Source organism: Micropterus dolomieu, linkage group LG07 (assembly GCF_021292245.1).
Source record: "Micropterus dolomieu isolate WLL.071019.BEF.003 ecotype Adirondacks linkage group LG07, ASM2129224v1, whole genome shotgun sequence".
Classification (NCBI taxonomy): Eukaryota; Metazoa; Chordata; class Actinopteri; order Centrarchiformes; family Centrarchidae; genus Micropterus; species Micropterus dolomieu.
In genome coordinates, this window is record NC_060156.1 from 25063823 (window position 1) to 25080242 (window position 16420).

General features: G+C 40.5%; 1 protein-coding gene and 1 long non-coding RNA gene across 5 annotated transcripts in view; one reads left to right on the top strand and one right to left on the bottom strand.

The window, feature by feature from the left end:
• Positions 1 to 3346: 3346 nt before the first annotated feature.
• Positions 3347 to 16420, bottom strand: part of LOC123974428 — an 18644-nt gene continuing 5570 nt past the window's right edge. For both annotated transcript variants that reach the window (XR_006825848.1, XR_006825847.1), the window contains 2 exons: positions 4884 to 5029; positions 3347 to 3597 (listed from right to left, as the gene is read on the bottom strand). This is a non-coding gene — a long non-coding RNA (uncharacterized LOC123974428). The remainder of the gene's footprint in view (positions 3598 to 4883; positions 5030 to 16420) is intronic.
• Positions 6547 to 14460, top strand: LOC123974427 (acetylcholinesterase collagenic tail peptide-like). 3 transcript variants are annotated; one of them, XM_046055136.1, is made up of 16 exons: positions 6547 to 6565; positions 6789 to 6875; positions 7642 to 7754; positions 7955 to 7996; positions 8202 to 8228; positions 8423 to 8494; positions 9762 to 9827; positions 10565 to 10591; positions 10722 to 10766; positions 10858 to 10893; positions 10984 to 11064; positions 11744 to 11840; positions 12339 to 12448; positions 12623 to 12742; positions 14010 to 14050; positions 14285 to 14460. In XM_046055136.1, the coding sequence occupies exons 2-16, from the start codon at positions 6800 to 6802 to the stop codon at positions 14415 to 14417; spliced, it is 1086 nt and encodes a 361-aa protein (XP_045911092.1). In that variant the 5' UTR covers positions 6547 to 6565; positions 6789 to 6799; the 3' UTR covers positions 14418 to 14460. The 3 variants fall into 3 exon arrangements, with proteins under 3 accessions (XP_045911092.1, XP_045911093.1, XP_045911094.1); XM_046055137.1 differs by lacking the exon at positions 10565 to 10591; XM_046055138.1 differs by lacking the exon at positions 14010 to 14050 and having other exon boundaries at positions 14285 to 14425.

Consider the following 16420-nt stretch of genomic DNA (forward strand, 5'->3'; position numbering starts at 1 on the left):
TATTTTATTTCAGGGTGAAGGAGGATGGCAGGATACTTTTGATGTCAGGAGGTGACCTGTGGGGGAGGGAGGGGTTGGACAGCCCTCTTGCTGTCCTGCAAAGTGTCTCCAGTGACACCTTTATGGCGAGAGCAGTTCACTAAGGCTCAATCCTTAAGCGATGCATGTCTGAGTCTCTGCAGGTCCTTACCAAAACATCAGGCGATGTCTCTAGTTTTGCATGTCAAAAGGCCAACTCCAGGGGAGGAACCCCCCATTTGGCAGAATCTGATCTCACCTCCTTCTTGAGGTGAGAGGCTGGTTAATCCCACTACAAGTCAGTAGTTGTGCTGTGATTGTGATGAAACTTAAATAATCTTAAAAAATAATCTTAACATCCAAAAACCATTCAATTTGACACATCAGACAGGGAGACTTTATGATCTGTATTAAATCCTACATCTGTCTGGAGCTGCTGCGCACACTGGTCAAGTTGTATTCCAGACAGGTGAGGAGAAATAAGAAAAGCAAAGGTTGTTGTCAACATTTTTAGGGACATACAGTCACGCTGTTTTCTTTTGAATAATGTCATCATAGGCAAGGGAAGTTTATTTGTATAGCACATTTCAACAACATGGTAATTGAAAAAAACAAATGCACATTAAAACAGGGTAAAACAGGACAGAAAATGTTACAGTGCAGTGTACAATCAGAGTTAAATGGGCAAATAAAAACAGGCTGAGGGGTTGAGCAAATAATTGAGTTACAATTATTTTGAAGAGAGAATAAACAGAGAAGTACACTTAATCTACTCTCTCTAGCTAGACTGTACTCAGGTCCATAGCAATCTTTGGGTCCACTGAAACTCCAAAAACCCTTGGACACTACAGAGAAACCAGGACATGTCTGTCCGCAGGCCACTTTGATCCAGTTATACTCTAGACCCACATGCATGTTTACAGGTGCTGCAAATCACACACGTGATATTTAAGACCATTTCCTTGACTCTGTTCAATCTAACTTTCATTATCTTTTCGCTGAAGTACCTACTCATTTCTCACCGTGTAAATATTTAATTAAAAGCAATGGTAAAAAGAAAAGTCTTAAGTCTGAAAAGAACTGACAGTTTCAGCAGACCTGCAGTTATCTGGGAGTTTATTCCAGATATACAGAGCATAATAACTGAACGCTTCTTCTCCTTGCTTAGTTTTGACTCTGGCGACAGAAAGCAGACCTGCCCCAGACGACCTGAGCAGAAGATCAGAAATGTATTTTGGCCCTAAACCATTTACTGCTTTATAAACTAACAGCAGGATTTTAAAATCAATTCTTTGACATACAGGAAGGCAGTGTAAAGACCTCACAATTGGAGTAATGTGATCCACCTTTTTGGTCTTAGTGAGGACTCGAGCAGCAGCGTTCTGAATAAGCTGTAGCTGTTTGATAGATTTCTTAGGGAGCCCTGTAAAGACACCGTTACAGTAGTGGAGTCGACTGAAGATAAATGCATGGATAAGTTTTTCCAGGTCTTGCTGAGACGTAAGTCCTTTAATCCTTGATATATTCTTCAGGTGATAGTAGGCTGACTTTGTAATTGTCATAATGTGGCTCCTCAAATTCAGGTCTGAGTCCATTACTACACCAAGATTTCTGGCTTGATTTGTGTTTCGCTCTTCCTCCAAAAACAATACGTTTTCAGTTTTATCTTTGTTTAATTGAAGAAAACTCACAGCCAATCGTTGATCTGCTCAATACAGTTACTCAGCGCTTGTATGGGGTCATAGTCCCCTGGTGATATTGTTATGTAAATCTGTGTGTCATCTGTATAATTATGGTAACATATTTTTTCATAATCTGAGCATGGAAGCATGTAAATGTTAAACAAAAGGGGCCCCAGAATGGAGCCTTGGGGAACTCCACATGTCATTTGTTAGCTCAGATGTGTGATTACCTACAGACATAAAATAGTCCCTGTCAGTGTTTAAATGGATGTCATTGAAGACCTTAACAAGAGCCGTCTCAGTGCTGTGGTCGAAATCCTGATTGGAAGACATCAAAACAGTTATTTAGTGCCAAGAAAGCACTAAGCTGTTGAAAAACCGCTTTTTCAATGATTTTACTTAAAAATGGGAGATTTGATAGGGACCTGCTTTTTTTTAAGAGTGGCTTAATGACTGCAGTTTTCAGGGCCTGTGGGGAAAAAAACCTGAGAGGAGAGACATGTTGACAATTTGTAGTAGATCTGAGGCTATGCATTTAGAAACATTTTTGAAAAAACCTGTTGGCAGAATAAAGAGGATTTCAGATGTTGTATTAGGTCCTCCAGGTTTTTATGGTTATTAGAATCAAATTGTCTCATGCTATATGAATTGTTTTTAAGTGGACACAGAGACGGGGCCGAAAAGTACTTAGTCACCCACTGATTGTGCAAGTCCTCCTACTTAGAAAGATGAGGTCTGTAATTTTCATCATAGGTACACTTAAACTATTAGAAAAAAAAAAAAATCCAGGAAATCACATTGTAGGATTTTTAAAGAATTTATTTGTAAGTTATGGTGGAAAATAAGTATTTGCTCAATAACAAAAGTTCAACTCAATACTTTGTCATTACCAACAAAGGTTATGTTACAGAGGTCAAACATTTCCTGTAAGTCTTCACCAGGTTTGCACACACTATAGCTGGAATATTTAGTAGGAGAACTTGCACAATCAGTGGCTGACTAAATACTTTTTGGATTCACTGTATCCTGTTACTGACATGGAGGCACTGATTGCTTGTCTAATTGTTTGAATTTTGTCTGAAGGAGGAAGCAAATTCATTGCAGGCCCTGGTGGATGGAAGTTCAGAGACTACAGACACAGGCGGGTTCCCAGATAGCAAACCGGACCGGTTCACGAAGTGGCTCATCCGGCCCGGATCCTATCCGGACCTGTTCATGAATTGGCTCATCCGGTCCGGATCCGATTTGGGTCCCTTCATAAAGTGGCTCATCTCAACCAAAACTGGCTACAGAAATATCTAAAATCTAGCTGACCAACATGTACAACTACTGTTCTGCATAAAAGCTTAAATACTTCTTATAACCTTTAAGCCACCCTGTGGTTCTTTAGTTAAATGCTTTTACTGTGAAGAAGCAGAAAATAGGAAAACTGAGTATGTAGGCTTATTAGCAACTTAATAAAGCTCTGCTACGGCCGTAAGAGAGCCATCAGTTATCAGCGATGCGCACGTCAGATAAAATAACTGGGGATCCTAAATGCATTGTTTCCTTACAGTTTTTATCCTCCATCGGTCAAAAAACGTCTTTACAGATTGTAAATACATTAAATATGTATTAGCCTACTGGACAAATGAAATGCAACCATGAAAATTATCAAATGCATTTTTTATTTAATGAAAAAGACTAACTTTAACATGTTTCAAGACATGCAGAACCCCTACATACCTAAATACTTTTTCTTAAGGAATTAACAGTGGGCGGATCTTCCATAAGGATGCTGATAGTGGCACATCTCCTTGAGCTTCTCCCCCTCTCTGCTGCCAGGTTGAAACACCATATTTTCTGCTTTAAGATAATATCATCTGTGGCAGCACGGGAGAGTTGACCCTCACAGCATCTGTAATCACACAAGGAGATTTCCATACAAAATTTCATGAACCCCCATTGCAACCAACAGTTTTTACAAAAGGATACACGCTGACCACCACATATTGATTTTCTATTTTTTTTTTTTTTTACTAGGCCTATTTAAAATCGTATTTGATTGCAGAGCGCCGTAGCGCAGCACATCCTCTCTCTTGTGAACATCACTGCACAAATGAGTCCAGGACAACGCTGTCAATGATGGAGACCCACCTTAAGTTAAGCGTGTAAGGAGCCTAGCAAGGGTTAGCCCAGTGTAAAGACTTTAAACAGGTGGAAATGCATTAGTTGCGTTTGACTTCATGCAGCGCTGCGCAGTGCTAACTTAACGTGATACATGCTGAACATAAAATAAGGCATGATGGTTAGAAATTGTGTCCAACTTTCGCCGGTGCTGCAAAATGGCACCGTGTCACATGACATTTAAACCTTGCGGGAGATGGCAGCTGCAGGCAGGATTGAGGTTAGGATTAGCCAATCGGAGGCAGAGTCGGGGCAGGACGGTGGAAACAGCCTGGCTCTGTCCACATGTAATAAAACCCACTTCACCTCTAAAGATCAGTAATCAACACTGTTATTCACAGTAGTTTAATCTAGACAAAAGACAAATTATAACAAGTGGTAATGTAATTAACTATAAATTGGCCATGACCTGGAACCAGCAGAGACATCAGGAAAGCACTTCAGCTTTTGTACACATTAAACAAGGTATTTTCTGGAGATTAAGACAGTGTTCAGACCGAAAACAGCACTGCGTTCAAAAGCTTGGTGGAGGCATGTCCTCATGTGCCGATTAGACCATGAAATATCACCCAGGAAGGCTGGTTAGAGTTAAAGATCCATGCGTTTTATGGCTTGTTAGATGTCAAAACACTGTATAATTGTTTATAATACTATGAGAAACTATATAACAACTCTAGAAAGTTGTCACACCAAAAATGATTTTATTTTGCATGACAACAATCATAATGTAACAGTCAAGTTTCAGAGTCTACCAGAAATGGGTATTTGCACATACTGTATCTTGGCCAACTCAGTGCTTTGCCAGATGATGTGTTGTTGCGTGGCATTAAAACTTAATTTTTTTTTAGCCAACAGACCCTGCAATGTTTTCTGAAACCCCCTGCCTTGACTCCCAATCCTCTGCGTTGATTAATAAGCATGGTTGTGTTTTTTTAAAGTAGTGCTAATGCCAGTTTGAACACTGCTTAAGAATGCTGTGTGACTTCAGATTGTTTAATATATATTACAATTACTTACATAGGAGCAACGTCTCCATTGCCATAGAGAGTTTTGTCAGTCATCCCTTTCCAATCCTCTTCCCAACATCATGGAACATGTTGGCAAGGATGTCCCATGTGGCACGTTTTCTGTTGTGGCCCCGCTGGCTTCCAGGAAGAATAAATCTAAAAAGAAAATTAAAAAAGTACAAAAAATATCAATTTAATAATTTTTGGTGTAAATCCTGTGTTAATTAGAATTTTTTTTATTCCCATGACCTTGTAACCAATTTTTAAATCAGCCTAAAGAAATATGTATGTATTCACGTATGTATATAGTCCAACAACTTCAACAGAATGGGAGATCCTCTATTAAAACCATCAGCTGATTGACAGTTTCAGTAGGTAGAGATAGATACAGTGAGGAAAATAAGTATTTGAACAACCTGCTATTTTGCAAGTTCTCCCACTTAGAAATCATGGAGGGGTCTGAAATTTTCATCGTAGGTGCATGTCCACTGTGAGAGACATAATCTAAAAAAATAAATCCAGAAATCACAATGTATGATTTTTTAACTATTTATTTGTATGATTAAGCTGCAAATAAGTATTTGAACACCTGTCTAAATTGAATTCTGACTCTCAAAGACCTGTTAGTCTGCCTTCAAAATGTCCACCTCCACTCCATTTATTATCCTAAATTAGATGCACCTGTTTGAGGTTGTTAGCTGCATAAAGACACCTGTCCACCCCATACAATCAGTAAGAATCCAACTACTAACATGGCCAAGACCAAAGAGCTGTCCAAAGACACTAGAGACAAAATTGTACACCTCCACAAGGCTGGAAAGGGCTACGGGGAAATTGCCAAGCAGCTTGGTGAAAAAAGGTCCACTGTTGGAGCAATCATTAGAAAATGGAAGAAGCTAAACATGACTGTCAATCTCCCTCGGACCGGGGCTCCATGCAAGATCTCACCTCGTGGGGTCTCAATGATCCTTAGAAAGGTGAGAAATCAGCCCAGAACTACACGGGAGGAGCTGGTCAATGACCTGAAAAGAGCTGGGACCACCGTTTCCAAGGTTACTGTTGGTAATACACTAAGACGTCATGGTTTGAAATCATGCATGGCACGGAAGGTTCCCCTGCTTAAACCAGCACATGTCAAGGCCCGTCTTCAGTTTGCCAATGACCATTTGGATGATCCAGAGGAGTCATGGGAGAAAGTCATGTGGTCAGATGAGACCAAAATAGAACTTTTTGGTCATAATTCCACTAACCGTGTTTGGAGGAAGAAGAATGATGAGTACCATCCCAAGAACAGCATCCCTACTGTGAAGCATGGGGGTGGTAGCATCATGCTTTGGGGGTGTTTTTCTGCACATGTATTGTGAGATTTTGGGGAACAACCTCCTTCCCTCAGTTAGAGCATTGAAGATGGGTCGAGGCCGGGTCTTCCAACATGACAATGACCCGAAGCACACAGCCAGGATAACCAATGAGTGGCTCTGTAAGAAGCGTATCAAGGTTCTGGCGTGGCCTAGCCAGTCTCCAGACCTAAACCCAATAGAGAATCTTTGGAGGGAGCTCAAACTCCGTGTTTCTCAGCGACAGCCCAGAAACCTGACTGATCTAGAGAAGATCTGTGTGGAGGAGTGGGCCAAAATCCCTCCTGCAGTGTGTGCAAACCTGGTGAAAAACTACAGGAAACGTTTGACCTCTGTAATTGCAAACAAATTATTATTATTTTTTTTTTAGATTATGTCTCTCACAGTGGACATGCACCTACGATGACAATTTCAGACCCCTCCATGATTTCTAAGTGGGAGAGCTTGCAAAATAGCAGGGTGTTCAAATACTTATTTTCCTCACTGTACATGCACATATTCATGTTTTCTATTGCATTATAGTATTTATAAAGTTTAACTTTCAGTTGTTGTTGCAGGAAAAGAGGAGATGCTGACTCAGCTAGTTTTGGGATGGACTGCCTTGCTCAGTGGCCTCCAGCCGGCTGGCTCCTCTATCACAAGCAGTAAGTGCAAACATGAGAGAGGTAGCCAGATGTTGAGATGAAACTGTAACCGCTCATCCAAGCCAGGTGCAGCTGTTGTGAAGTTGGCGCCTAGTTGACACTTGACAGAACGTGTATAAATTTTCCTTGATGGTGGGGGAGTAATGGTGGCCCCATCTTCTCTCAGAACCAGGTGGCAAACTTAAACCCATCTGGGACTTAAATTTGTCGTGGAACACACCAAACACAAGGTTGAATGAGACCCATCTCTCTTCAACAAATAAATCATTGAGAGCCTCTTTCACATGCTCACCATAAATCACTTATTGAAGTAAATCCATTCACTCATAGCAGTCATCCCTGTTCTATCTCAGCTGTTTGCTCTTGAATGGTGAAGAACCTCTGTCCACTCACACACGGGGATTTAGACCAGAGAGAGCAGTCTCAGTAATAATGCTGGCTTTTCTCTTCTTTGTTTACTACTTTCCTAAATTGTGAACGGGATGTGTTTGGCAGTTGTAATTCGAGTGTAGATGCAGCCCTCTACGATCGGAGTTTTATCCACATCAGCTGAGGTAAAAGCTGGCTCACGTTAAACAGTGATGACTTGTCATGATTGTGGATCAGATGGGGTCCTGTGCTTGGGTAAAGCTTGTGAAACAACTTCTTCACAACAAGCGTAATCAATGTTGTGGTAGTACTCAAAACTATGTGATCTGACACACAAGCTTGGAGGAACAATAATGGGTCACTTCAGCAAATGTATTACGTCTGTCTGTCTGTGCAGGATTTCCATCTGGCAGAGACAGCAGGTGGTCAGCTCGGAAATGTGAAGTCTTCATGGCTCCTCCTCCTCCACCACCTCTGTTTCCTACAGTCAAACGGAAAGCAGAGCTGATGGTGACCGCACACACACAAATGTGCTTTGCTGTAGCAATGGATTATACTTCTAGGGGGAGGGCCAATATCTGAACATCCTGCACAGAGTGGCTTTTATTTGAAATGCTGAAATATTAACAAACTGATTTATAAAATATCTAAATGTGTTCTTGGGTAAAACTTGCACATGAAATCATACTGGTCTGCCTTCAACTCTTCAGGTTGATATAACAGAACACATCACGGGACTGAAAGGGGAAAAGGTACGAAAGACCTCGGTTATGAATGCTGGTCCTTTTAGGGACCATAAAACAAGAAATGTGTACATTAATAATTGATTTAAGCAGTGAGATTCAGAAAATGAAGGATAAGCTTTTCCATACTCGGTCTCTGTAACAGTTCACACAATGTTTTTGTGTTATTTAATTAGCACTATACAGTACATTATAATGGTGTTTGTGTTTGAAGGGCTGCAGAGGAACAAGAGGACCCAAGGTACAGTGTAACACGCTCATGCACACACACATACACACACAAATGCATTTAACCCCATATTGCTGCAACTGTGTACACATGAAGCTCTTCTCAACAAAAGTCTCTTTTTTTTAAGATAGAAGGAGATGACTCCATGAGCAAAAGGTTATTAAAAGAAAAGTTATGTCGCAAATTGTGTGTAATGTGTATTTTAGGGCCAACCTGGTGTGATGGGTCCAGAGGGAGAACCTGGAACACAAGGATACATGGGACAGCCAGGTCAAAAGGTCACAGAAAGACTATCCATGTCCATCAACCCCACTATCAGATGCTGACATACAGTGCTCTCACATCTAAAAGACCGCTTATGTAATCTAACTTTGAAAGGCACTCTTGATTTGATGTTTACACTGAAGAAAATCGTTAGTTTGGGTTTTACTGCCACTGTGGTGATGTTTTTCACCTGTGTAGTGTTCCTATTTTGTGTTCTTTCAAAGATACTGACACTTGTTTGTAGATAATCCTGCCAACTGCAGAACCGGAAACTGAAAACTACACACAAAATGTAATCAGTCACTCAATTGACCGTCCTTTTTCTAGTATTGTGTTGAAGGCTCCAATATTAGTCGTTCATTTGCATAACAGTGTTTTACAGGCAGACTCAAGTGCAGGACTCAGACAGGGGTTATTGAAGGATAAGGGTGCTGATGGTGCAGTGGATAAGACACCTGCCTTTGGTGTGCGAGACAGACCCGGGTTCTATCCCCCCGCTGTGACACGTCCACCAATGTGTCCCTGAGCAAGACAACTAACCTCTAGTTGCTCCAGAGGCGTGCGACCTCTGACATAATTAGCATCTGTAAGTCGCTTTGGATAAAAGCATCAGCTAAATGATAGATATAGAGGAATGATGATGGGACAGCACAGAGAGAGAGGAATGGGAGCCACATCCACGCCAACTGACTCACAGACAAACACACAAGGAGAACAGAAAAGGGAAAACACATGGATGGAAAGGAACATGTCACTGGCAGCTACTGACAGTCTGTCTCAACCATAACACAGCTGGGACGTTATTTTAGAATTTATACCTCTGTCATCGGAAAGTGTTCAAAACAGCACATTAAGCGTGAAGCACTGGCACAATAGCACTAATGTCTGTTAGACACTAATGGTGAATCTTATTTCTAGCTTCCCAGAAACCTCACTTTGGACTGTCAGAACTGCAGGTCACATGACAGCATCTGGACCACAAATACTTTTGTGCATCCATTACAGAAAACAAACTAACAAAAAAACAAATGTAGAGCTGTATGAAAAATATCGCCTCTCTTTCGATTATCACAACTTGAACCACAAATGTCACAAATTGTCTATCACTGTCAACATTGAGAAATTACTTCTGAGTAACAAAGTCATGGACGTTTAGACTTCTCTTTCACTACAATTGTGATTAGTATTGTAATCACTTGATGTGGCAAACAAAAACAAATGTATTTGCATTAATTTTAATTAAGTAAAACTCTAACATGCTGTGATTTGATGTTTCCACAGGGGGAGAAGGGTGACAGAGGCTGGAGGGGCCTGTATGGAGACATAGGAACTCCTGGGATGATAAAGGTACATTGTAGCTTTGATTTGTGCTGCATTGATTCAACCCATGTCAACTTATAAATGATCAAAATGATCACACATAATATAAGTGGATATGTCAGCGACTTCTACTACTACTGGCTGGACATGTTGGTCATCAACATGTTATTTACAAACATGTGACAGAGAAATTGAAGTTATGATACCACTTACCCAATGCATTGTTTGCCATTTGTCCATCGTGTGTTCAAATCACACATAAGAACATGTATATTAACATGTAGCTTTAACAGCAGAAGTGGGTCATGTGGTAAAAGGGAAGCGGTGTTAATTAGATTCAGTAGTACAGTGTTTTTTTGAGTCTGCCCACTGCTCCCAAAGGAGTCATGTATTTAGAGTACGTACAAGGCTCACAACAACACATTTTTAAAAAAATAATTTTTCCATCACAGTGTGTTTTTGTTTCCAGTTGACAAGAATAGAACAGTGTTCCCTGTCCTAATGACATGTTAAAGGTTTGATGTTTCTCCAAACTGTCCTATACAGTATTTACTGGTTTTGCACACAAAAAAAGTTTGAAAACATTTCAAAACCTACACGAAGACGCTTTTAAACCCTCGCAAGCAAGACTATTTAACTGCAGGTCAGTGTGGTTATCCTCTGCTGTGAGGAGCACAGGAAACACACACTGGTGCAGCCTGGTGTGCAATATGATGGCAGTGGGAAAATTATAAAACCAATTACACTCGTGTATGCATTTACAGGGCAGCAAAGGGCGTAAGGGATTCAGGGTAAGTGATGATTAATGATTAAGTCTTTTTTTATTTTATATATGAACAACACTGGCATTTTTTAAAAAGCAACACTTACGATTGCCTCTCATTTCTTTTTTCTTTTTATTTATTTATATCCATCTATTAGGGGGATAAAGGTATGAAAGGACACAGAGGACCCAGTGGAGAGACGGTGAGGGAAAATGTTTTATTTTCTTTCATTTGCTGTTGCTGGAAATGTGACATATTTATTAAAATGAACCTCAAACTGTGTGTCTCTTTAGGGTGAGCGTGGCACCACTGGAGCGCCAGGAGAGAAGGTAGAAGACTGGCTGACCTAACACAGTCGAATACACTATGAATGTACTCTAAGCTGTGAAGGCATGGTGTTCTGTGCTGTGCTGTTTCAGGGTGACCCAGGTCTGCGGGGCGATGCAGGGCGAAGGGGTGAGCAAGGACCCAGAGGAAAACCTGGTGGCAGAGGAACCATGGTAGGTATAAACAGATGCATGCAAACAGATGTACACATAAAAAAGGCTGACTTGAGCCAGCTGTTTCTGGCAGAGAACTGATATTTAATCACTGATCGATCTTACTGAATTTGTGTTTAAACACTGTCACCATGGTATTTCTGCAGATTGATTATGATCAGTTCAACACTTGTTAAATGATGAATACTTTTTGGTGGTTAAAAATGTAAAGTAATAGGTGATATCTTACAGCAGAGTAACTATGGTGTACTGTACATTACTGAACAGATTGACATATTGACTGTCGAGGATGTTTTTGAGATGGTCTAAAGTAGGTTACATTTTGCGGGTTTGTTTTTATTAAGTGGTGTGTGCATCTGTCAGGCCCCAAGTTGTGCTTCCCAAGTGGCTATAAATGAGGCCACAACCCTATTGTTGGTCTGTTTGCTAACACGTTATCCATGACAACAATTCTACCAGGCATGGTTGAGACAGGAGTCCCCACAGCGCAAACTTGCATATCCAAATGTAGCTATGAGTAAAAATCTACTTGGCTCAGGCCTAAATTGAACAATTTGCCTCCGTTATACTGTAGAGACACAGCTGGTTGTAAGAGGTTGGTATCCCAGTTGGTTTGCCGGCTAACTGGCTAATTGTTTGGTCTATCAGTTATTCAATGTGAATAAATCACTGTGTGCAGGGTTTGATGGGATCTCGTGGACCTACAGGAAAGCTGGGTCGTCCTGGTCCTGCAGGACTGCGTGGTCGGACTGGAGAGCCTGGACTACCAGGGCAAGGTGCGTGACAGGAGGAAAGGCTACGGATTAACCAGCATTTTGAAAGGTCTCCCAATTGGGAACAGCTCTCTATTCACCACAGTCTTTGTCATGTCTAACCCCTAACCGGAAGATTGTAAATGTGTGTGAGGTTCACATTACTGTCAATAAGTTGGAGTTGCTGGTACAGCACTGCACAAACTTTATCTATAGGCAAGAGTAATGCATAGATATAAACATCTCTAATGAACACACATCACAGATGGACTTATAATTGATTTTGACCATCAGGCAACAACTTAAGCACAGAGTTTGGTCAAAATGACTAATAATCCCTTCACTTTCCTGCTGCTTTTAAAAGAACGAAAAAGATGAAACTGAAATCAATTAGTGAGGAATAACAGAATATATATTAAAAAGGAGAAACATGGAGCAACAGAATATGGCATGAATGTGTTTTACTGGTGGTGTACAGATCAGCTATGTGGATTTCCTGATTAATGATACCTTGTGTTGTAGTGTACATCCTACCAGGCCTGCAGGGAGACGCAGGAAACCGAGGTCCTCCAGCCAAATGCAACTGTTCACAGGTTCAAAGCCCACAACGTTTGTTGGGCAGAGTCCCGACGGTCAGTGTCACACACACTGCTGAATGAAACCCACTACATTGATCAATACATACTTTTCTGATGGGTAAGCCTAATGTTAAGCTTCAACTGCTTTAGATGAGGTAGAAATGATTAATTAACACACTTGTTCAAAAGTTCACAGTGTAAAACAGGCTCATTTCTGTCTTTCTCCAGATCTTTATTGCAGATGGAGAGAGACAGATGAGGAGGCTGCGGGGAGAGAACGTGATGGTGCTGCGGACAGACAGAGAAGCTCTGTACATCTACACCGAATCTCAATGGATCAACGTACTGGTAAAGCTGAAGCAACTTCAAAACACCCAAATGGAATCAGCATAAAAACCGCTAAGATATACATAATAGACTGCCATTGGTTGAGGTGTAATAATTGACGGATCAATAAAGGCTAGCCGAAATGACATTTTGATTAAATGATGACCGTTTCTCTTTAAATTTTCAGCAAAACAAAAATTGATGCACAAAAACATTCATGAATTCAGTGGGAGGAAAAAAAGTAAATCACATGATGCATCAGAGTTCAGATGAGTCACTGGAGTTCGTTAAAATTATGTAATCTTGTCTTGAACAAGTCTAACTATCTACAGCCGTGCTAGCAGCTCTATGGGGCTGTGCTTTGAGCTAAATGCTAACATTGTCATGCTGTACAGCTGACACTGATGGGAATGTCATTAGTCTTGCAGGCATTTGGTCGTAAACCAAATTATTGGAAGAACTGGAAATTGGACCTGATGTTGGCACCATATAAGAAGTCAGGGGATCACCAAAGTTATTACAGTTTATACAGAGGAGGGCTTCAATGTGTTTCAAGGCAATTTATCCAACAGTTATTGAGACATTTCACTCAAAACCAAAAGTGTCAAAAGATCACCAGAGTCATAAAAATACATCATCTGGGAGCAATGAATGTCTGCACCAAATGTTGTGCCAATCCCTCCAGTAGATGTTGAGATATACAAGTGAAAGCTTTGACATGCTGGTGTCACGAGAGGAAAAGTCAGGGGATCCCCAAAATAGCCCCCATAGTGAGTTCAAGTGCAACCAGAACTTAGTTTTTGTTCCAGAAGTACGAAACTCTCAATCACCATGCCATTGACAGTTATAGAAACGCTAATAACTAAAAATCCAACCTTGGAACAGAGCCTTTCTCAACAGTTTGTCACATGTCTCTCTTTGTTTATTTAATATTTCTGTTTTAGCGGAACACCATTTTTCATTACGCTCGAGTCTAGACCACTGAGGATGAGGTTAGCGCACATGTCTGTAATAAAAGCAGGACAGAGAGGACTGAACAGTGTAGATGTTCAGCATGGTACAGCTAAAAAAAAAAAAAAACAGGGTTAACCACTGTACAATTTTTACATCCAACAACCCTACATACTCTGTGATTGAGAGAGTTGGGATGCGTTATTCATTTTTGCTAAATTTTCTGAGATTTGCATTTTAAATGTGAACCAAATCTGCATCAATACAGTACAAATAAAATGTAGCAACAGTTATGTGTTACAGCAGACAATGTTACAGAGTGATTTTTTTTTTTTAGATACAGAGGACAAGACAGATGTTTCCTTCGGTCTCCAGCATGTGAGCTTCCATTTAATAATAGTGAAGTTACTTATAAATGAGCGGGTAAATAATCTCCCCATGTTTGAGTTGCCAGTCATGTGGTTAACCCTTCACTAATAAGTGTACCTGACTAACTCGAGGTGGAGTTTTCAATATGAGACTGAGCGACAGATGTTAATTACATTGATTGTGTTCTCTTTGTCCTCATTACCTATTCCTCTCTGTTTTCATGCTGCTTCCTGTTTGGAACAGGAGTACCCCAGACACTGACCCCACTCCATTCAACACTGGCTGGAGTGCTCTTGACCAAAACCTCGAACCCCAACTGCTCAGTGGCCAGCAGTTCAGACTGTTGCTGGGAAGCTTCCAAAGTGAATGTGTGTAAAGTAATGAATGCGATCAGATCAAACCTATTCATGTTAAATAAAGGTTGTACAGCTCCTCTTCAGATGAATTATTACTTTACTGTGCGGGGCGGCTGGAGATAGAGTTGGTTGCCCGGTAATCGGAAGATCGGCGGTTCGATCCTCGGTTCCTCCAGTTTCCTCCAAGCTCCATGTAAAAGATGGCTGTTCCATCGGTGTGAATGTTAGATTCTGTTTGAGCACCTGTATGAATGGGTGAATGTGATGTAGTGTAACAGGTCGGAGGGCTAGAAAGGCGCAATACAAACAGAGCATTTGCATGTAGTTACATTTTTCCGTGAGTCATAACTTCAGCATGACCATTGTATGAGCATGATTTATACATGCATGAGCATTGTTCGAGTAAACATTGGTGGATGGAATATTCAGAGTTTCAGAGCAGTTTTTAAACTTTTAATGAGCTCAGAAAAACAGTCCTGTTTTCAGCTTTGGGACCATGCATACTTATCCAGATACATGGTTTTCACTGGACAGGAAGGGTTTTAATCTAAAAGTAACTAGTAAATAAAGCTGTTAAACAAATGTGGTGGAGTAAGAAGTACAGTATTTGCCTCTGTGATGTAATGGAGTAGAAGTTATAAAGCTGCATAAAATGGAAATAATTTAAAGTGCAAGTACCTCAAATTTACAGTACCTGAGTAAATGGACTTAGTTTCATTCCACCAGTGCATTTAAAAATTCCTTATTCATCATTGCACACGATTAAATTAACCTTCACTGTATTTGTCATTGCAACACTTTCCTGTAGTTTTATTTCATGGATCCAGAATGCATTATTTATTTAATGTATCACACATATGCGTCAGCAGCTGCTGCTGCAATGCTCCAGATCCAACAGAAAGATAAATAAAAATCTGTAATGTGAGGACAAAGAGTCTGAATGCTTCACTAACAAGTTAGTAGGCTACTCACAAAAACATGTAGACTTAGCAGGAAGTGCTGCATGTTACACACCTTTAAACAAAGATAGAAAGTCGTATTAAGTCACTTAAGCAACACAACAAACAAGCTAAATAACCAACACCGCTGTCTGCTTGTCTGTTTTGTCATGCCAACATCAGCTGAGCAGTTTTAGAACACGCACGGTGGACTAGTGGATAGCACTGTGGCCTCACACAGCAAGAAGGTCACGGGTTCAAACCCCGGTCCTCCTGGCCTTTCTGTGTGGAATTTGCAGGTTCTCCTCGTGTCCGTCAAAACATTGAAAACATGTAATGTTCTCCAGTCAGTGTTTGAGTATAGGTGTAAACACCTTTATTATTATTATAATAATAATAACTTTTCAAAAACTAGTTAAAGTGCTTTAACAAGTGTAAAGACAATAATACCCAAAAGACAATAATACAAAAACAATACAAGATAAAAGCAAGAAAACATTGAAAAGACTAAAATACACGTTTAAGATAAATATAAAATAAGGAAAATAGAATAAAATAAAAGGGATAAAATCAAATCAAATAAGATCGGGAAAGGCTCTCCTATAAAAGTATGTTTTAAGAAGGGACTTAAAAGAGTTCACCGATTCAGCTGACCTGATTTCCTCGGGCAGGCTGTTCCAGAGCCTCGGGGCCCTGACAGCAAACGCTCTGTCCCCTTTAGTTTTCAGTCGAGACTCTGGAACAGACAACAGACCTCTGCCCGAGGATCTCAAGGTACGTGCTGGTGCGTATGGGACTAAAAGTTCAGAAATATAACAAGGCGAGAGGCCATGAAGAGCTTTAAAAGTGATCAATAGAATTTTAAAGTCAATTCTAAAACATACTGGGAGCCAGTGTAATGAAGCTAAAATAGGAGTAATGTGGTCATATTTCTTTGTTCTGGTTAAAAGCCTGGCAGCTGAGTTCTGGACAGTCTGGAGTCGATCAATAGATTTTTGGGTTAAACAGGTGAAAAGGCTGTTGCAATAATCCAGGCGTGATGAGATGAAGGCGTGTAAAATGGTCTCGGTGTCCTTAAAAGTTAA